A 15721-nucleotide genomic window follows, 5' to 3' on the forward strand; every position below is an offset into this window, starting at 1 on the left:
GTTAAGTATCCATTTATCATCCAGATAAGTATGAAAAACACTTACTCCCCCTTGAAATTAGATTAGATAAAATTCAAATACTCCCCTTGATATTTAAATTAGTATTCTATTGATACAGATAAGCCTAGGTTCTAAACTGAGTTGTTCAGAATCTGTCATGAAGAATAGGTCCTGAACTGATTTGTTCAGAAACTACTGTGGCACTTCATACACTCCCCCTCAAACCAAGCCTCAATCTATCATGTGATTAAATATCTGAATTTAGCACAACACATGACAAACCTACAAAACAGATTAAACAGATTTTGGTACCCATACTTTCATGGATCCTCATTTGTTAGCATTGGTTTGGGGTATATTGTATATACCATACCATCTGTTCAGATCATATATTTTCAGTTTAGAACTCTTCACAGGGAAGTTATATATGCAATAAGTATCATACCAATTATTATCATACCTGATATTGCCATACCAACCATCATCAAACCTCGTATTACCATTCCAGTTGTTTCCATACCAGCTATTTGCATACATATCATTTGCGTACAAACTTTTAGCTTTCTTCTTATTGACAAAGTCATTTGCTCCACAAGTTAAAAAACAAATATTTTTCTTGCTAAGAATGATTAGCTGGTTAGTAGATTCAACAACACAAGGTAAAGCAGTCTTAGAAACAAATGACTTTTCATTACACACAGAATATTGAAAAGACTTACCATCAGAGTCTTTTGTATCTGATTTCTTCAGCCAAACCTTTTTCATTCTTTTAAAATGATTCCCTGAATCAATGACATAACCTTTGTAGAAATGATCTGAAGTATGAGATTTATTCTTTGAAGCACTTGATTTAGTACTGCTAGATTGACTGTTTGATTTAACACTTGAATAGTCATTCATACAGATTTTACACTTAGAAGGAGCAGTTGAAATTGAAGTGCTTATTTCAGAAAACTCTTTGAGTTTCTTTAACAACTTATCTCTTTCTTCATAAACTAAATCACATTTCCTTTTGAAGTCAGATCTCATATTTTTCTCAATTACAAGATCAATTTTCAATTCAGATAATTTCTTTGAAGTTTCAACTATTTTACTTTTAAAAACTTTTCTTTCTTTTTCAAAATCTTTTCTTTCTTTTCCAAAATCTCCTTTCTCATTCTCAGAAGCAACATCTAACCACTTCTTCTTTCCAACTAACTCTTTAGCTAAAATAGCAATTTTCTTTGCTGCATTCTTTCTTTCAGTAGGAAAGATTTTCTCTCATCATCCAGAATCTTCTGAATAGCAACAATACTCTTTGAAAGCTCCATACATTTCTTATTAGATTCTTTCCTTTCAGTTCCAAATTTTGCTCTTTCCACAATAACTACCTTATCAAAGTAAGTGATTTGCTCTGAAAGCTATAAAGATTCACCTCACAAGACTTTAATATGCTTTCAAGGATCTTCCTTTCAACATCAAACTTCTTTTCAGCCTCTATGAACTTATCCTTCTCTGTAGAGTATGCACACTTTGCATAAAGTGTGGTGTGCACACCGTGTTCACAATATATATCACATGACTAGTACAAATGTAGTTTAAAATGGTGTTCACATCGTGATCACATTATTTTGTTTATAATGGTGTTCATAATATACGTTCAAAGTGTTCATAAGGTTCTTCACGTCGTGTTTACATGTTGTAACAAAACATATATAGTAAAGTGATAGGTTTGGTTTTATGGATAAGTTACTTACTGTTCACAATGTGGTGATAAACTTCACAATGTTGAATGTGATGCTAGTGGTCGAAGGTGTTGGGCGACGAAGGATAGAGGAGAGATGAAATTTACAAATACATATAATGCCCTTTATTTAATTTTGTAATTCAAATTATCAGAATTACTAACTTCCTAATTTAGTGGTTTAAAATAAACCTCACAGTTCCCATAAATTGTCAATTTCTTAAAAGAAGCCCCTTATTATATTATATTATACATACATACATACATATTTATATTATATTATAAAGCATTTGATAAAAACTTTTGAAAACCATTTTTTATGTATGAAGTACTGTTTACTGATGCATATTACTTAAAACTCAAGATTACAAGTAAATTTTGCATAAATATAACTTATTAAAGTTTTATGTTTGAATTCGTGTAACTAACTACAGATAAACACAATCTAAAGGATAAAAATTTCATTTTAAATATAAAAAATCTAAAATATAATTAAGATAATCATTAAGTTCTAATAAAATAATTAATTGTTATCTTTATAAAAAATTATATTATTAAACCAAAAATAAAAAAATGAATTAAAGAAATACACAAGAAAAAAAATTAATAGTTAATTTGGTACTAATATCAATATTTTTTTTCAATTCTTTATAATATCTTCATACTTATATTTCATTTAAAAATAAAAACATTATTACTTTCCCAAACCCACATAAATTCGTATTATATCGATAAAGACAGGATAAAAAACTAAACATTAAAATGGTGATTTATCTCGTTGCATTGTACGAGTACCCTTCTAGTATATATATATACATACATATATATATATATATACACACACACACACATATATACATACATAAGAAATAAAATTGATATTCTATTAATTTACATATTTCATTATTAAATTATTTTGATCATCTGATTTGTATTAACTAACATATTATATTATTAATGATTTGCTCTAAACATATTATGAAATATTATAATTTACTAATTTTTAGCATGTTATTTTTGGTTATTTTTTACATTTTTAACTAATTTATCAGCTATTTTTTGTTATTAATTATCAGTTAGCTTATCAACTATTAACTAGCTTATTAGTTAACAACTAACTTATTAGCTAGTTTTCCAAACATAGCCTTAGTTATTCTTTTCATCACTATGTTTCATTGAAACTCTAGTTTATGTCATCAATTTCATTTATTACAAATCTTTTCTTATGGTTTGCATTTTGTTTTGGTTTTTATACCTTTTTTAGGGTGCGTTTAGTATCTATACAAGATATGACATGAAAGAACAGAACATGACAGAAAAATTGTTCTGTAATACCCAAATTTTTGTATACTTCCATTTCATATATGAATGTTTAGTTTTGGCCTTGCAATTAACAAAAAGGTGTATTTTTTTTTCGTTTTATTGGTACAATGTCTTTTACTACTTATTTGTCGATACATGAAAAAATAATTGATATACTTGTTTTTATTTTGTGATGTAAAGTTTTATCATTCAAAAATATATTCGGAATCGTTGAAAATGTGAGAATTTGTTGGTTTTTTTTAACAAGTACATAAGTTTATTCGTTAATTTAATAAATACATAAATTTATTTCTTAATAAAAGTTAAGGAACTAATCACTCAAATTGTAAACCTACGTAAGTTACCTTTTTTGAGATTTCTCCCATTCGACAACAGTTTTTCCGTAAAATATTGTGTTTCTACGTGTAGGCAAGATAAGCCTCACAAAAAAATATCATTTAATAGACGAACAGCCCGATCCTTTGGAACATACTACAGCTTAGGTGGCAAAGAGTCGACATCGAGGTGCCAAACCTTCATAACCCTCTTATCGGTAAATTTAAAGAAAATTCCCAAGTCAAATAAAAATCACACAAACACACCTTAACCCCTCGTGTTTGAATTTCATCATCTTTAGTTTCAAAATGGATATGCAGAGTGTTTAATATTCACATAAAAGCCTATTAAGAATATTATATATAAAAAGTCAAAAAAATTACAATTCATCCTATTAATATAATATAGAGAGAATGGTTGAAACAAAAACAGTAACTAAATAAAATAACATGAAAACATGTGATTTTACACTATTACAGTCAACGTAAAGGTGTGCGGGCGTGTGGTCGCGAAGTCGCACGAATCATTTATGATTTTACACGTGATTTTTGTGTAGAATGATCATATTTGATTCGACCATTTTCTTATTCTTTTATTTACTCAATGTTCTCGTATAAACATGTTTCTCTTCTCTCTCTCTCTTTGTGTATATATATATATATATATATATATATATACATATACATATATATAATAATGTGCGTAGGAGGTGCTCTTAACTCTGACTTCATCTTTCCAAGTTCTTCAATCTGTTTAAACCACAATAATCATTTTCATCATATTCACATGGCTCAGGTGATAATTTCTTCCTTTTTCCCATCAATTAAACATATATTATTTTATAGTTTTTTAACCTAAAACTTTAAATATTCTGAATCTTGATTGTTTATTGGATAAAACCCTAAAGACTTGATCAAAAAATTGTAAAAACAGAAGGTGGTGTTGAAAGTTGTTAGCATGACTGATGACAAAACCAAGCAAAAAGCCATTGAAGCTGCTGCTCATATTCATGGTTTGTGCTTAATTAATTCCATATGCTGCATCCATGATTCCATTTTTGTGTGAGACAATCCAAATTGGATGGTGCGATCTGTGGACATTCGAAGCTAATTAAGTTGTTACAGGAGTGGATTCGATAGGTGCAAATCTTGAAGATCAGCAGGTGACGGTGGTGGGAGAGATGGACGCGGTGGCGGTCGTCAAGAAGCTAAAGAAAGTTGCAGGGATGGTGGAAATCATATCAATTGGCCCTGCTGCTGATCAAGAACCTCCACCTCCACCTCCACCTGATCAGAAAAAGAAGAAGAAGAAGAAGACGACGACGAAAAAGAAGAAGAAGAAACAAGAAGATAATAAAGGTGAAGGCAAAGAAGAAAAGAACAAAAATGGTGGAGAATTAACGGGGTATTATCCATCACCTTCTTTGTATTCATCCCGAATGCATGGCCACATCGAAGGCTTTGTGAATTAAACATTGGTTCGACCTGATGCGAAGGTGTAGTAGACTTGTGGTATCCGATAATCGTATTTTCCTGAAAGTCAGTGGTTCAAGTCTTGTTACAGATGAAAACTTAGGGGCCGTTTATCCAAATGCTTACTCGGTAAGCGCATATTGATATGAATCAACACTATCATTTATTTTGATGCGTAAGAATTTTGTACATCAAAACATATCGAATACGATAATTTACTGGGTAAGCATTTGAATAATTCTCAAATAATTTTAAGATATTCTTTTATTGACTGGTGTTTAACCCTCTTTTGTCTCAAAGAAATGGAGGTGAAGAAGAGATGTTATTTTGGAAACAAAATTTAGTGGCTGTTTGGTAGTTGTTGAATGGTTTGGTGTAGAATGATTAAGTGATCAAAATAATTAAGAGGCTATCATGATATAGTGCAAAATAAAATAGATTGTTCAGTAATTGTTTACAATGGAATTAGGGTGCTGAATGGTTAAGGGAGGCCTAAGATACAAAATCATTCAAAGAATTTTAGAACCATTAAGAGACAGAATTTTTTTTTTCCCAAACAAGATTCACCTTTTAACGATTCAGAGGTTGTCTTTTAATGAAACTATTAAGAGGTAAATAAACGACCCCTTAATTGTTATGCTTATTTAATCTACAACTTGAATAAATAATGTTATATTTTATAAAAGAGTAAAATTACATTTTTGGTCCTTGTAATTATCACTCACTACTGAGTTTGGTCCATCTTTTAAACTAATTATAATTTTAGTCATTATGGTCGTCATTTTATTTCAATTTTGGTCCTTCTGGCTAACTCAAGTTAAGAAGGTTAGGGGATGTTTAAAAAACTCAAGTTAAGAAGGTTAGGGGATGTTTAAAAATGTGTATTACAGGTTAGGCACAACAAAAAAAAAAGGAGAAAGAGAAAGATATAGTGGGATCATGATTGCTTACATTTGGATTTTTGGGATGATCTTTTAATATTTGTACATGAATATTTGTTATGTATACAAGTCTTGTATTGGGATTACGTAAAAAAATTTGGTAGCTACTTTTGTAATTTAACTTTTGTAAATTGCATTTTCTTGATATATGAAATATGTGGTTATATACAAATATGATCTTGGGGTGTTACAGATTTTCCAAATTAAAAAAAAATAAAAAAGATTACTGATTAAATTTATTATAATTAAAAATAAAATATATTTCGTATATAATTTCTCAAAAATGTTAAAAAAAAAATTAAAAAAGATTTAAAAGAATTATCGATGAAATTTATTTTAAATTTAAGGTAAATATATTTCGTTGGTGATTTTTCAAATTAAAAAAAATAAAAAATTATTTAATTAAATTACTGACGAATTAACGATAAAATTTAAATAAATACATAATTAATTAAAATTTGTCGCTACTGTTTATTAGTATAATGTATGGATAATATTTAACTGATTGCTAACTTGACTACTGTGAGGTGTTCTAACGAATTTTAATTAATTATATATTTAGTTAAATTTTATTGTTAATCCGTTAGTAATCTAAACAAATTAGTTTCTATTCTTTTAATTTGAAAATCAATGAAATATATTTTACTTTTAATTAAAATAAATCTTATAATAATCCTTTTAAATCCTTTTCAATTTTCTTTAATTTATGTACGGAATAAATTTACATTTTATTAAAATAAATTTAATCAATAATAATTTTTAAATTATTTTTTATTTTGAAAAATCATTAATATAATATATTTTATGTTTAATTAAAATAAATTTTATCAGTATTAATAATTTTTTTAAATATAAATATTTTTTTATAAATATAAGTTCTTTTTTATATATTTATTTTATTTTATTAATGTAAGTATTTTTTTTCTATTTAGATAATGTTTAACAACTTAGGGGCTGTTTGGTAGGCTCTTAATGGTTACATTAAGAGTCAATCGCTGAATCGGTCAGAGGTTATAAGTGTTTGGCAAAAAAAAAACCACCTCTTAATGGTTACAAACACCTCTTAACCATTTTGACCCTTATGCTCCACTCAACCATTCAGGGGCTGTTTTTTTCCATCTTTGCCCTCATCTACTCACGCAGACCTGCTCGCTTCCATTCCTCTTCCCCTTCCCCTTCCATTCCCGATCGAAGCACATATCCTCTTTAATCGGAGCGCCGGTCGTCCATCGTCAGTTCCCGATCATCCTTCCATCGTCGCACCCCGATCGCCTCATCTCCGGTCGCCTCTTCATCGCCGCCTCGTCGCCGCTTCGCCTTCCACAGCCTCACGTCGCCGCCTCGTCGCCTTCCACAGCCTCGTCGCCTTCCACAGACCTGTCTAGGGTTTGGTTTAGGGTAACATTTTTCTTTGAAAATTGATGGTGTTTATTGCTAACTTAATGTTTGTAACAATATTAATGATGATTGGATTACCTATATTTTGCAATTTCTTGAGGATTTGTGATCTTGATATGAAGAACATGAAGAACATCATCTTTTTTTTCTAAAAAAATGTTTAGAATTGATTGTATTTCTTRAGGGTTAAAATGGTAATTTTGCTGTCATTCAGAAAACAATTACCAAACAACTTTGTTTCATTCAGCACTTAACCATTCTGACCCTCTTAGCCATTCTAACCTCTTAGCTATTCTGAACTAAATCATTCAGCAACTGCCAAACAGCCCCTTAATTTTTTAAAGATTCTTTATAATTTTTTTTATTTTATTATATTAATCAATTTTTTATTATTTTATTATATTAATCAATAATTTTTATTATTTTAAAATATTAATCACCTGAACTCAATGTTTCCTCGATCTGAATAGATCAATCTGGATTATAGGATATCTCCATAATTTATTAAGAAAATGGCTTTCAGAAGCATAAAGATATATCTCACGGTTTTTAAAAATTCCAAAAAATTACTTAACAGATTTTGAAATATTAAATGACTTATTTATTCTAAAAAATTATCTAAATACTTATTTATTTTAAAAAATTATCTAAATACTTATTTATTCCAAATATTAAAATCCATCCTATTTTTTTAAAACTTTTCCCTAATATATAAATAGATACATAAATGTGTGCTCATATATATACACACACGTACGCATAACCCAACAAAAGTACGTTCTCTTCGCACTAAACCCAGATTAAAAAACGTTTCATTTCAATGGAATTATCAATCAATCGATCAGTCTTTATTCAGTTATAGAACAAAACCAACTTCTACCAAGAGTACTTGGTAGAAAAATCCCGTACGATTTCAAGATATTGGTTTAATTAGCAAGCAGATGGGGATAAATCCCTGCGTCATAAGTATAAGCATGGAACCTAGATTCCATGTCCCTTCGAGTCTCAGAGTGTAGGTCTACTCGCAACGTTAATACCTGAGACGCTAGAGATTCATATAACATACCATCTACCATGAACATACAAACATATATATACATAAATACGAAAACCATAACATCACGACGTTATGCATGGACACCATACAACATTCGGACCTAAGTCCTATTATGTATGTGTGTGTGTGTATATATATATATATATATATATAATAAAAATCCTAAAAGATAGACGAAATGCAAGTAGCTAACACCCATTACACCAAGAAACATATATTATCAAACTCGAAACGCAAATGCAAATTTCAGTTGCCAGATTCTTGTAGTCTTCTTCCTTCCCCACCTTCATCTCTCACTGCATGCAAAAAATGATTCATTTCATTATATAAACAGAAGGTAATCAGCATCAACCACTTCTAATTCTCGTTTTTGAAGTCGATAACTTACCATATATAGTAGTAGAAGTCGTCTCTTGTACCGGCGGATCATTCCGGTGAAAAGCATGTGTTATCACATCCGACACCACTTTGTCTTCATCGCCAGGCCTCAATGTCTCCACCAAGTAATCCTTCACTGACCCTCCTTTCTTCTCCGTTATCCTCGTCTCTGCAGGTCGCTCGGACCCCTGCATTTTCGACATCACCGAGCTTCCCACCCCCACCACCGTCTCATAAACCGGACCCAATGTGCCCGTCACTGTCTCCGCAACTTTATGTGCGTAATTTGTCGGGGAAGACGATGAGTTCGTCTCGCTTTTGTTTTCACCGGAGGAACCCAGTTTGGAGACCATCAAGTCTTTTGCCACCGCCGCTTTATCTGAAGTGGCGGATGTTTCGTTGGTGTAGCTGCTGCTGTGGCTAGATGGGTCTCCGGCGACGGTGCTTAGTGGTGCATCTTCAACCGGTTCGGGAGCAAATTGATCATGGGATCCTGTATACACCTTGGGTTCGATTTGATCGGATTCTGAGGATCTGGAGTACTGATCATGGGATCCTGCATGCACTTCGGGTTCGTTTTGATCAGATTCTGAAGATTTGGAGTGATCATAGGATCCTGTATACACCTTTGTTTCCTTTTGATCGGATTCTGAAGATTTGGAGTGGGGTTCATCGTAAACCCCCATTTTGTTGAATGATCGTAGGACATCTGTGATCCCTGCTTCTTTCCCACCTGTGATCAGATCGTTTGAATTATAATACTATACAACAACATTGTACCACGTTCTTTGTTTATGGATAGTACCTGTCTTTGTCGGATCAGTGACTTTTGTTTGGTGGTTCGCCGGAGAAACTACCATTGTTGGGTTAGGGGAACTTGGATCTTGCACCATGCCAGTTGATTTTCCAATGGCACCCCTAATTTGTTCCCTGTTTTGGTCTTCGTGATGACCAACTTGAGATAGACCTGTTCCATAACCTCTGGAATCAGATAAATATTTATAATCTCCGGCAACATAATAGAACATTGTACTTCGTGCTTTGTGGATAGTACCTGTCATCTTGGTCGGAGCAGGCACTTCTGTTTGACGGTTCGCCGGAGAAACTGCCGTTGCTGGGTTAGGTGCACTTGGATGCTCCTCCATGCCGGTTGATTTTTCAATGCTACCCCTCAACTGTTCCCTGTTCACGTTCTGATTAAACCCGTGGTGGCCAACTTTCGCCGGACCTGTTCCATAAATTCCGGTGGGCAGTGGCGGTGGTGCACCAGATCTCTCCTCCTCCTCCCACTGCGCAAACGACCTCACCGGCGTGTCCAATATATCAGAATGAGTAGCGTAAAGATCCTCCGCTAACACTGCCTTCCCCATATCAGTCGGTTCCACCAGACCACTCCTAACCGCCGGCGACTCGTTCACTGCCCAAATTCATTGAAAAAACCAGTCAATCAAACGTGTTTCCAAGTAGCCTTGAAGCAATCAATCAATCCAAAAACATAAAAACTAACTGATTTTTTCAGCATGGTTGTGATGTTCTTCATCATGATGACCATGGCCATCCTTGATTGTGGCCTTCAACTTGTGGACCTTTGTTTTCACCTTCTCTATCTCCGACTTCTTTACGCCATGTTCGTCTTCTTCTAGAAGATCAGCATCTGTATAATAGAATTAATTAAATAGAACAGTAATGGTTCAAAATTCAATCAGTCTTATTACAGAGACAGGTAGATTATGTTACCGGCGGGATGGAGGGGATGATCGTGGTGATGTCCATGAGTGTGGTGCAACTGCGCTTCCATAATGATAGAAAAAGTAAGAGGGATGGTTTTTTGTAAATATTGAAAGTGATGGGAGTCTGTGTGGAGAAAAGTGGGGCTTCTTAAAGAGAAAATACAAGAAAGGATAAGGATACGATGTTAAGGCGAGATAAGTAAATTGCAGACACGTATCACAGGGTCGACACGTGGCATGATTGCTCTTTCATATGGCTCCACCACCACATCATATGACTAAAATTACATCTTTCCGAAAAAACACAGTATTTAAATAGGACTACTAAGTTATTTATGGGAACTTATTCGATAAGCATTTATTGATAAATTTAATATTATTATTTATTTATTTGATAAGATTTTAATTATTAAAATAGTTTTATATATAACAATTTATTCGATAAATGTTTATCGTGGTAAGAATCGTCGTCTTTATTTATCGAGTAAGACTTTTGGTTCTTGTCTCGTTCTTACTGAATAAAATTATTAATCCTTACCATATTCATCTGACTTGATGACTTGGTATTCACTTACCTGAATAAATATTTGGTAAACAATCTCTTAGTTTTTATTATATTAAAAAGTATGATTATGTTGAAATTTTTAAAAAGTTTAACTTATTATGTTAAATATATAATAGTTAAAGTTTGTTGTATATCTATAATTTCAGTTGTAATATTGAAAATTGAAATTTTTTAAATTTTAAATTATAATTTATGTCCTTATAGTTATTTATGTACTTTACTTTATATTTTTTACTTTTTATTTTTCATTTTATGTTTTTATCATATACATAAATAAGCATCTTATCAATACATTCGAAATAAGCATAATATTAAATATTTGTGTATCTAATCTACTATTAATTATCATAAATACATATAAATTAATGTGTCTTATATTCGAGTACACTATGATTTTCGTTCCTGTTATTTTGAAATTTTCGTTTTTCATTTATATGGTTTGTAATTTATTGTTGTTTTGTCTCTGAGACTAAATATATTAAAAATATTTTATTTAAATTAGGGATATTTTAGTCTTTTTGGTTTATTAAATATTGTTTTTGGTTGCTTTTTCGTTAATTAAGTTTTTTTATTTAATAAAATCATATATTTTTTGATGAATGTCAATAATATAATACTCTTTGCAATAAGGGTCCTTATAAATGAAATAGGTAATAAAGCTATTTTATTCATTGTTACTAAATCATCCCACACCCAAAGCTAAATTGATGCTTGCTGTTAGACCTGGTGAATTAAACATATGAAATTTTTTATTATTCTGTTATTATTTATGCTAAAGTAATTAAATATTTTTCATGCAATTTCTTTTTCTTCATATTTTTTGTCCTTATGGTTTTACCTATATCTATATTTAAGGTTGTTATCAGTCGACATCTATTGAATGTGAGAGGAACCTAACTGATCCAATCATCCATTGGATTTTGAATTTTGACAACCTATCCGATCCGATTAACACTGAATAACCGATCCAATCCAATCCAATAGATGATTGGATCGGTTCGATTCTATTCATTGAATACTTTTATTGGATATCCAATGGATAATCCGTTGGGATTGGATCCATCCAGTGTGTTAATTCAATCCAATTCTCCAACAATGATATAAATTTGATTAATCATTTTTAATATGTGTTAATACCAACACAAGGGAAGTTAAGAATTCAAAGTCTCACATAAAACAAATTCCGATTTAAACAATTTAAAAATAAATTAATTAGATGATAGTTGGATGAACAACTGGATGGTCATCAAATGATTAATTGGATGTTGATCGGTTTTTTGGTTTAGTTTTGATTGATTCTGGACTGCCATCAGAGAACCGACCGCTCCAAATTGGACATTGAAATTTTCAATCTAATCCGATCAAATTACAATTGGAAATCCAATTATGGTCGATTGATTTTAATTGGATCAGTCGGCTCCAATTAGATTGGTTGATTTTCTGCACACCCCCCCCCCCNCTCATTCATGATATATGCAATTGTGAAATTTGAAGTGTGACATTATTTGCTAGACTTGTTGCCTGCACACCCCCCCCCCCCCCCCCCCCCCCCCGTATCTATGTTTGTATCCATTCCATATTAAAAAGGACTAAGTTATGATTATCTTGAATTTTTAAAAGATACAACCAATTAAGGATATTGTACAGCCCTTAAAGCTTACAACCTCCCACCATCTACCACCAGATCATTTAAATTTCAAATTACATTTTATACTCTTAAGAAAAATTAGTGATTTGATTTAATATATATCCCTTACCTTTTTTTTATTTTTTATTTTACAGAATTATTATATTAACATAAATAATCATATATTCGTACTATATTAAAAGCAGGAATTTCAAATATTCTTGAAAACCTCTCATGATCTTCATTTTTAATTACATAATTACATTTTATACCCTTATAATTAATGATTTGATTTACCTTATACACCTTACTTTTTCATTTTTCATTATTCATTTTCACCCTTATCATATTAATATAATTAATCGTATATGAACTAAAATGCATAAAAAATGCATTTTTTTTACAAATTACATCATTATAATCGTCTCGTCAATACCTTCATATTGAACCCAATATTGAATATTTTTAGATTTAATAATACTATTAAATATCATTAATACCTATGAATTAATTTGTTTTATGTCAGTACATTTTCATTTTCCATTCTACACATTTACCATATGAAAAATGCATGATTATATATATTAACTACGTACATTGAAAAATGTGTTTTCTTTATCAACCAATTATGAATAATTAATAATTGGATTTAATATTTATTAATATTAGTAATAACTAAATTTTTATTTATATTTTATGAATAATTAACATTTATTTTCTAATTAATAGTAATAAATAACTATTATATTAATCAAGATTATAATTGGAAAAAGTAACAAAAAGCTTCTAAAAAACTATTCCAATTAGTTTACCCAACAAATAAACTACATATTTTTTTTCCAAACAATGTCTAAACTGATTTAGTTGATGTTTGCTTGATTTTTTCTGATTAATTATTTATGGTATAATTATTAGCAGCAAACTTTTTGAGGCCATTGGTAGGCCTCTATCACATATAAGAACCTTGCAATGTCCAAGAAATCAAGGTATATTTTATATTTTCATCCATTACTTCACTAAAAGACATTAAATATGTAAGAAAAATCAAATACCACATTACAAAATTGCGAATTGACTCATGCATGCTAAGCTTTAACGTCGTCGTGTCATACATGAGCCTTGAGTCACGGCATTGCCATGACGACTGCTGTGTTAAGCCTTTTACAATATTGGTTTCTATTTATTATCATTCTTAGATTTGATTATTGCAGGGTTTTTTTTATTGAGGAACATTGTGAAACATCAATCGGTCTATGTGATAAATCATCTTTTTAATGCAAAGCCACATTTTTTCCAGATTAATGTTTCATATTGCTTTTCAATTAAAATAAATCGACTTGATTTTCATAAATAGTTCTTATATAAAACATGAAAGTCCAATTGATTTGCTTCACTTTACTATCGGTTTATCTTTTTGAAATATTCTGGTACTCAAAATCATTTTTTTTTAATCAAAAGAGAGTTTTTTAGTACTCTTACCATATTTTTTTATTAAAACATAGAATTTATATTTTATTTTTCAATTACAAACTGTAAAAACTATAAACCATCAATTAATGCTAAACTTAATCTTTAAAAAGCATGAAGTATAAATAGGGTAAATAAAATATAGATGTAGATCCATTTTGCATTTTTACATAGATGTAATTTATACATTTCCTTTAGAATAATTAAATTATATATGAGGAAAGGTCTTTTATAAAATAATATACATTTATACATATAAAATAATATTAATCTAAAAATATTTAATAATGAACTTATTTTAAAAATACTGACGAGATGGTTATAATTATACATAATTTATAACAAGAAAAACACAATTTAGTTAATCTATGATTTTGTGTTTATAATATAATAAAGGTGTAAAATGAAAACTTAAAGAATATAAAGAGTAAATTATGATCTTCGTCCTTGTGATTTGAACATGTCTCCGACACAGTCTCTCTGGTTTTGATATATTTTTTTTTGTAAGGGTGTCCGGGCCAAAGCCCGACTAATCCCCGGCAAATTTGGAGGCTAAACATGGCCCCACTTAAATGTCGCCAACATTCCCCTCCCAGGGTTCGAATTCGGGTTCATGACTATGCCATGCCCAAGCCTTTACCACTAGACTAGAAGGTCTTTGACTCTGGTTTTGATATTGCAATCTCCATATCTATACTTTCTAATTTATTGTTATTTCGTTGGTTTTGAGTCTAAGGGGCCGTTTACCAAACGCTTACTCGGGTAACCGTTTGCCAAGTAACATTACCTCACCGCATGAATATGGTAAAGACAAAGAATCTTATCCGGTAAGAGCGAGACAAAGACCAAGAATCTTACCCGGTAAGAGCGAGACAAAGACCAAGAGTCTTACTCGGTAAGTGAGGGCGACGACTTTTACCATGGTAAGCGTTTACCGGGTAAATTGTTGCATACGATGTCGTTTTAGTGGACTAAAATCTTACCCGTTAAGTAAATAATAGTGTTAAATTTTATCGGTAAGCATTTACCAGGTAACTGTTTGGTAAACGGCCCCTAAATATGTTAAAAGTTCATCTGTTAACTTAGGTGTATTTTAATCTTTTTGATTTATTTTTCATTTTTGGTTTATTAAATATATGTTTTGGTTTCATTTTTGATATTTTATCCATTTTGATTAATAAAACTATATATTTTTTGATTAAAAAATTATATTATTTTGTTATTGTTTATGATAAAACAATTTAATATTTTTCATACAGGTAGTTTTTTATATTTTGGTCATTGTAGTTTCAGTTTCTTATGAGTTTGATTTATGTTACTAACATCGTTCAAATGCAAGCTCTTGAGTACCCTTTTATATATATTTTTTTCATTAGAGACGAAATAATTAAATTTTTATCGGACCAAACAATTAACTATTTTTATACTACTCTGATCGAACAAATGTATATACTTTTATTAATAAGACGTACAACTATTTGGTCTCATAAATCATCAGTTACACCAAACAAATTAATGTAAGTTTTATATAAATGTATTCCAATAAGTTTATAATATGTTTTTATATGTGTCTTAAAACATTCTTTAAATTGAGGGTATAATTAATTTTTATGACATTTCTTAAATAAAAATAGAAAAGATGTCAAATACAAAAATGCAATTTTTTAAAAATTAAATTAATAAGAAACTAAAACTGTAATGACAAAAAATATAAAGAAAAAAGAT

The 15721-nt window shown here is 30.4% G+C and overlaps 2 protein-coding genes across 2 annotated transcripts; one reads left to right on the forward strand and one right to left on the reverse strand.

Annotated features, from left to right (window-relative positions):
• The first annotated feature begins 4088 nt into the window (after window positions 1–4088).
• Window positions 4089–4962, forward strand: LOC112526005 (heavy metal-associated isoprenylated plant protein 39-like). The gene is made up of 3 exons (XM_025136377.1): window positions 4089–4156; window positions 4295–4373; window positions 4486–4962. Exons 1-3 carry the CDS (start codon window positions 4148–4150, stop codon window positions 4830–4832), a joined length of 435 nt encoding a protein of 144 aa, XP_024992145.1. The 5' UTR covers window positions 4089–4147; the 3' UTR covers window positions 4833–4962.
• Window positions 4963–8210: 3248 nt separating this feature from the next.
• LOC112525725 (low-temperature-induced 65 kDa protein-like) lies at window positions 8211–10449 on the reverse strand. Its single transcript, XM_025135962.1, has 6 exons — window positions 10345–10449; window positions 10115–10261; window positions 9662–10024; window positions 9413–9574; window positions 8618–9340; window positions 8211–8525 (listed from the first exon to the last, which is right to left on the reverse strand). The coding sequence occupies exons 1-6, from the start codon at window positions 10403–10405 to the stop codon at window positions 8476–8478; spliced, it is 1506 nt and encodes a 501-aa protein (XP_024991730.1). The 5' UTR covers window positions 10406–10449; the 3' UTR covers window positions 8211–8475.
• Between the last annotated feature and the right edge of the window lie 5272 nt (window positions 10450–15721).

This window comes from Cynara cardunculus, assembly GCF_001531365.2.
Source record: "Cynara cardunculus var. scolymus isolate 2C chromosome LG 13, CcrdV1, whole genome shotgun sequence".
Taxonomy (NCBI): Eukaryota; Viridiplantae; Streptophyta; class Magnoliopsida; order Asterales; family Asteraceae; genus Cynara; species Cynara cardunculus.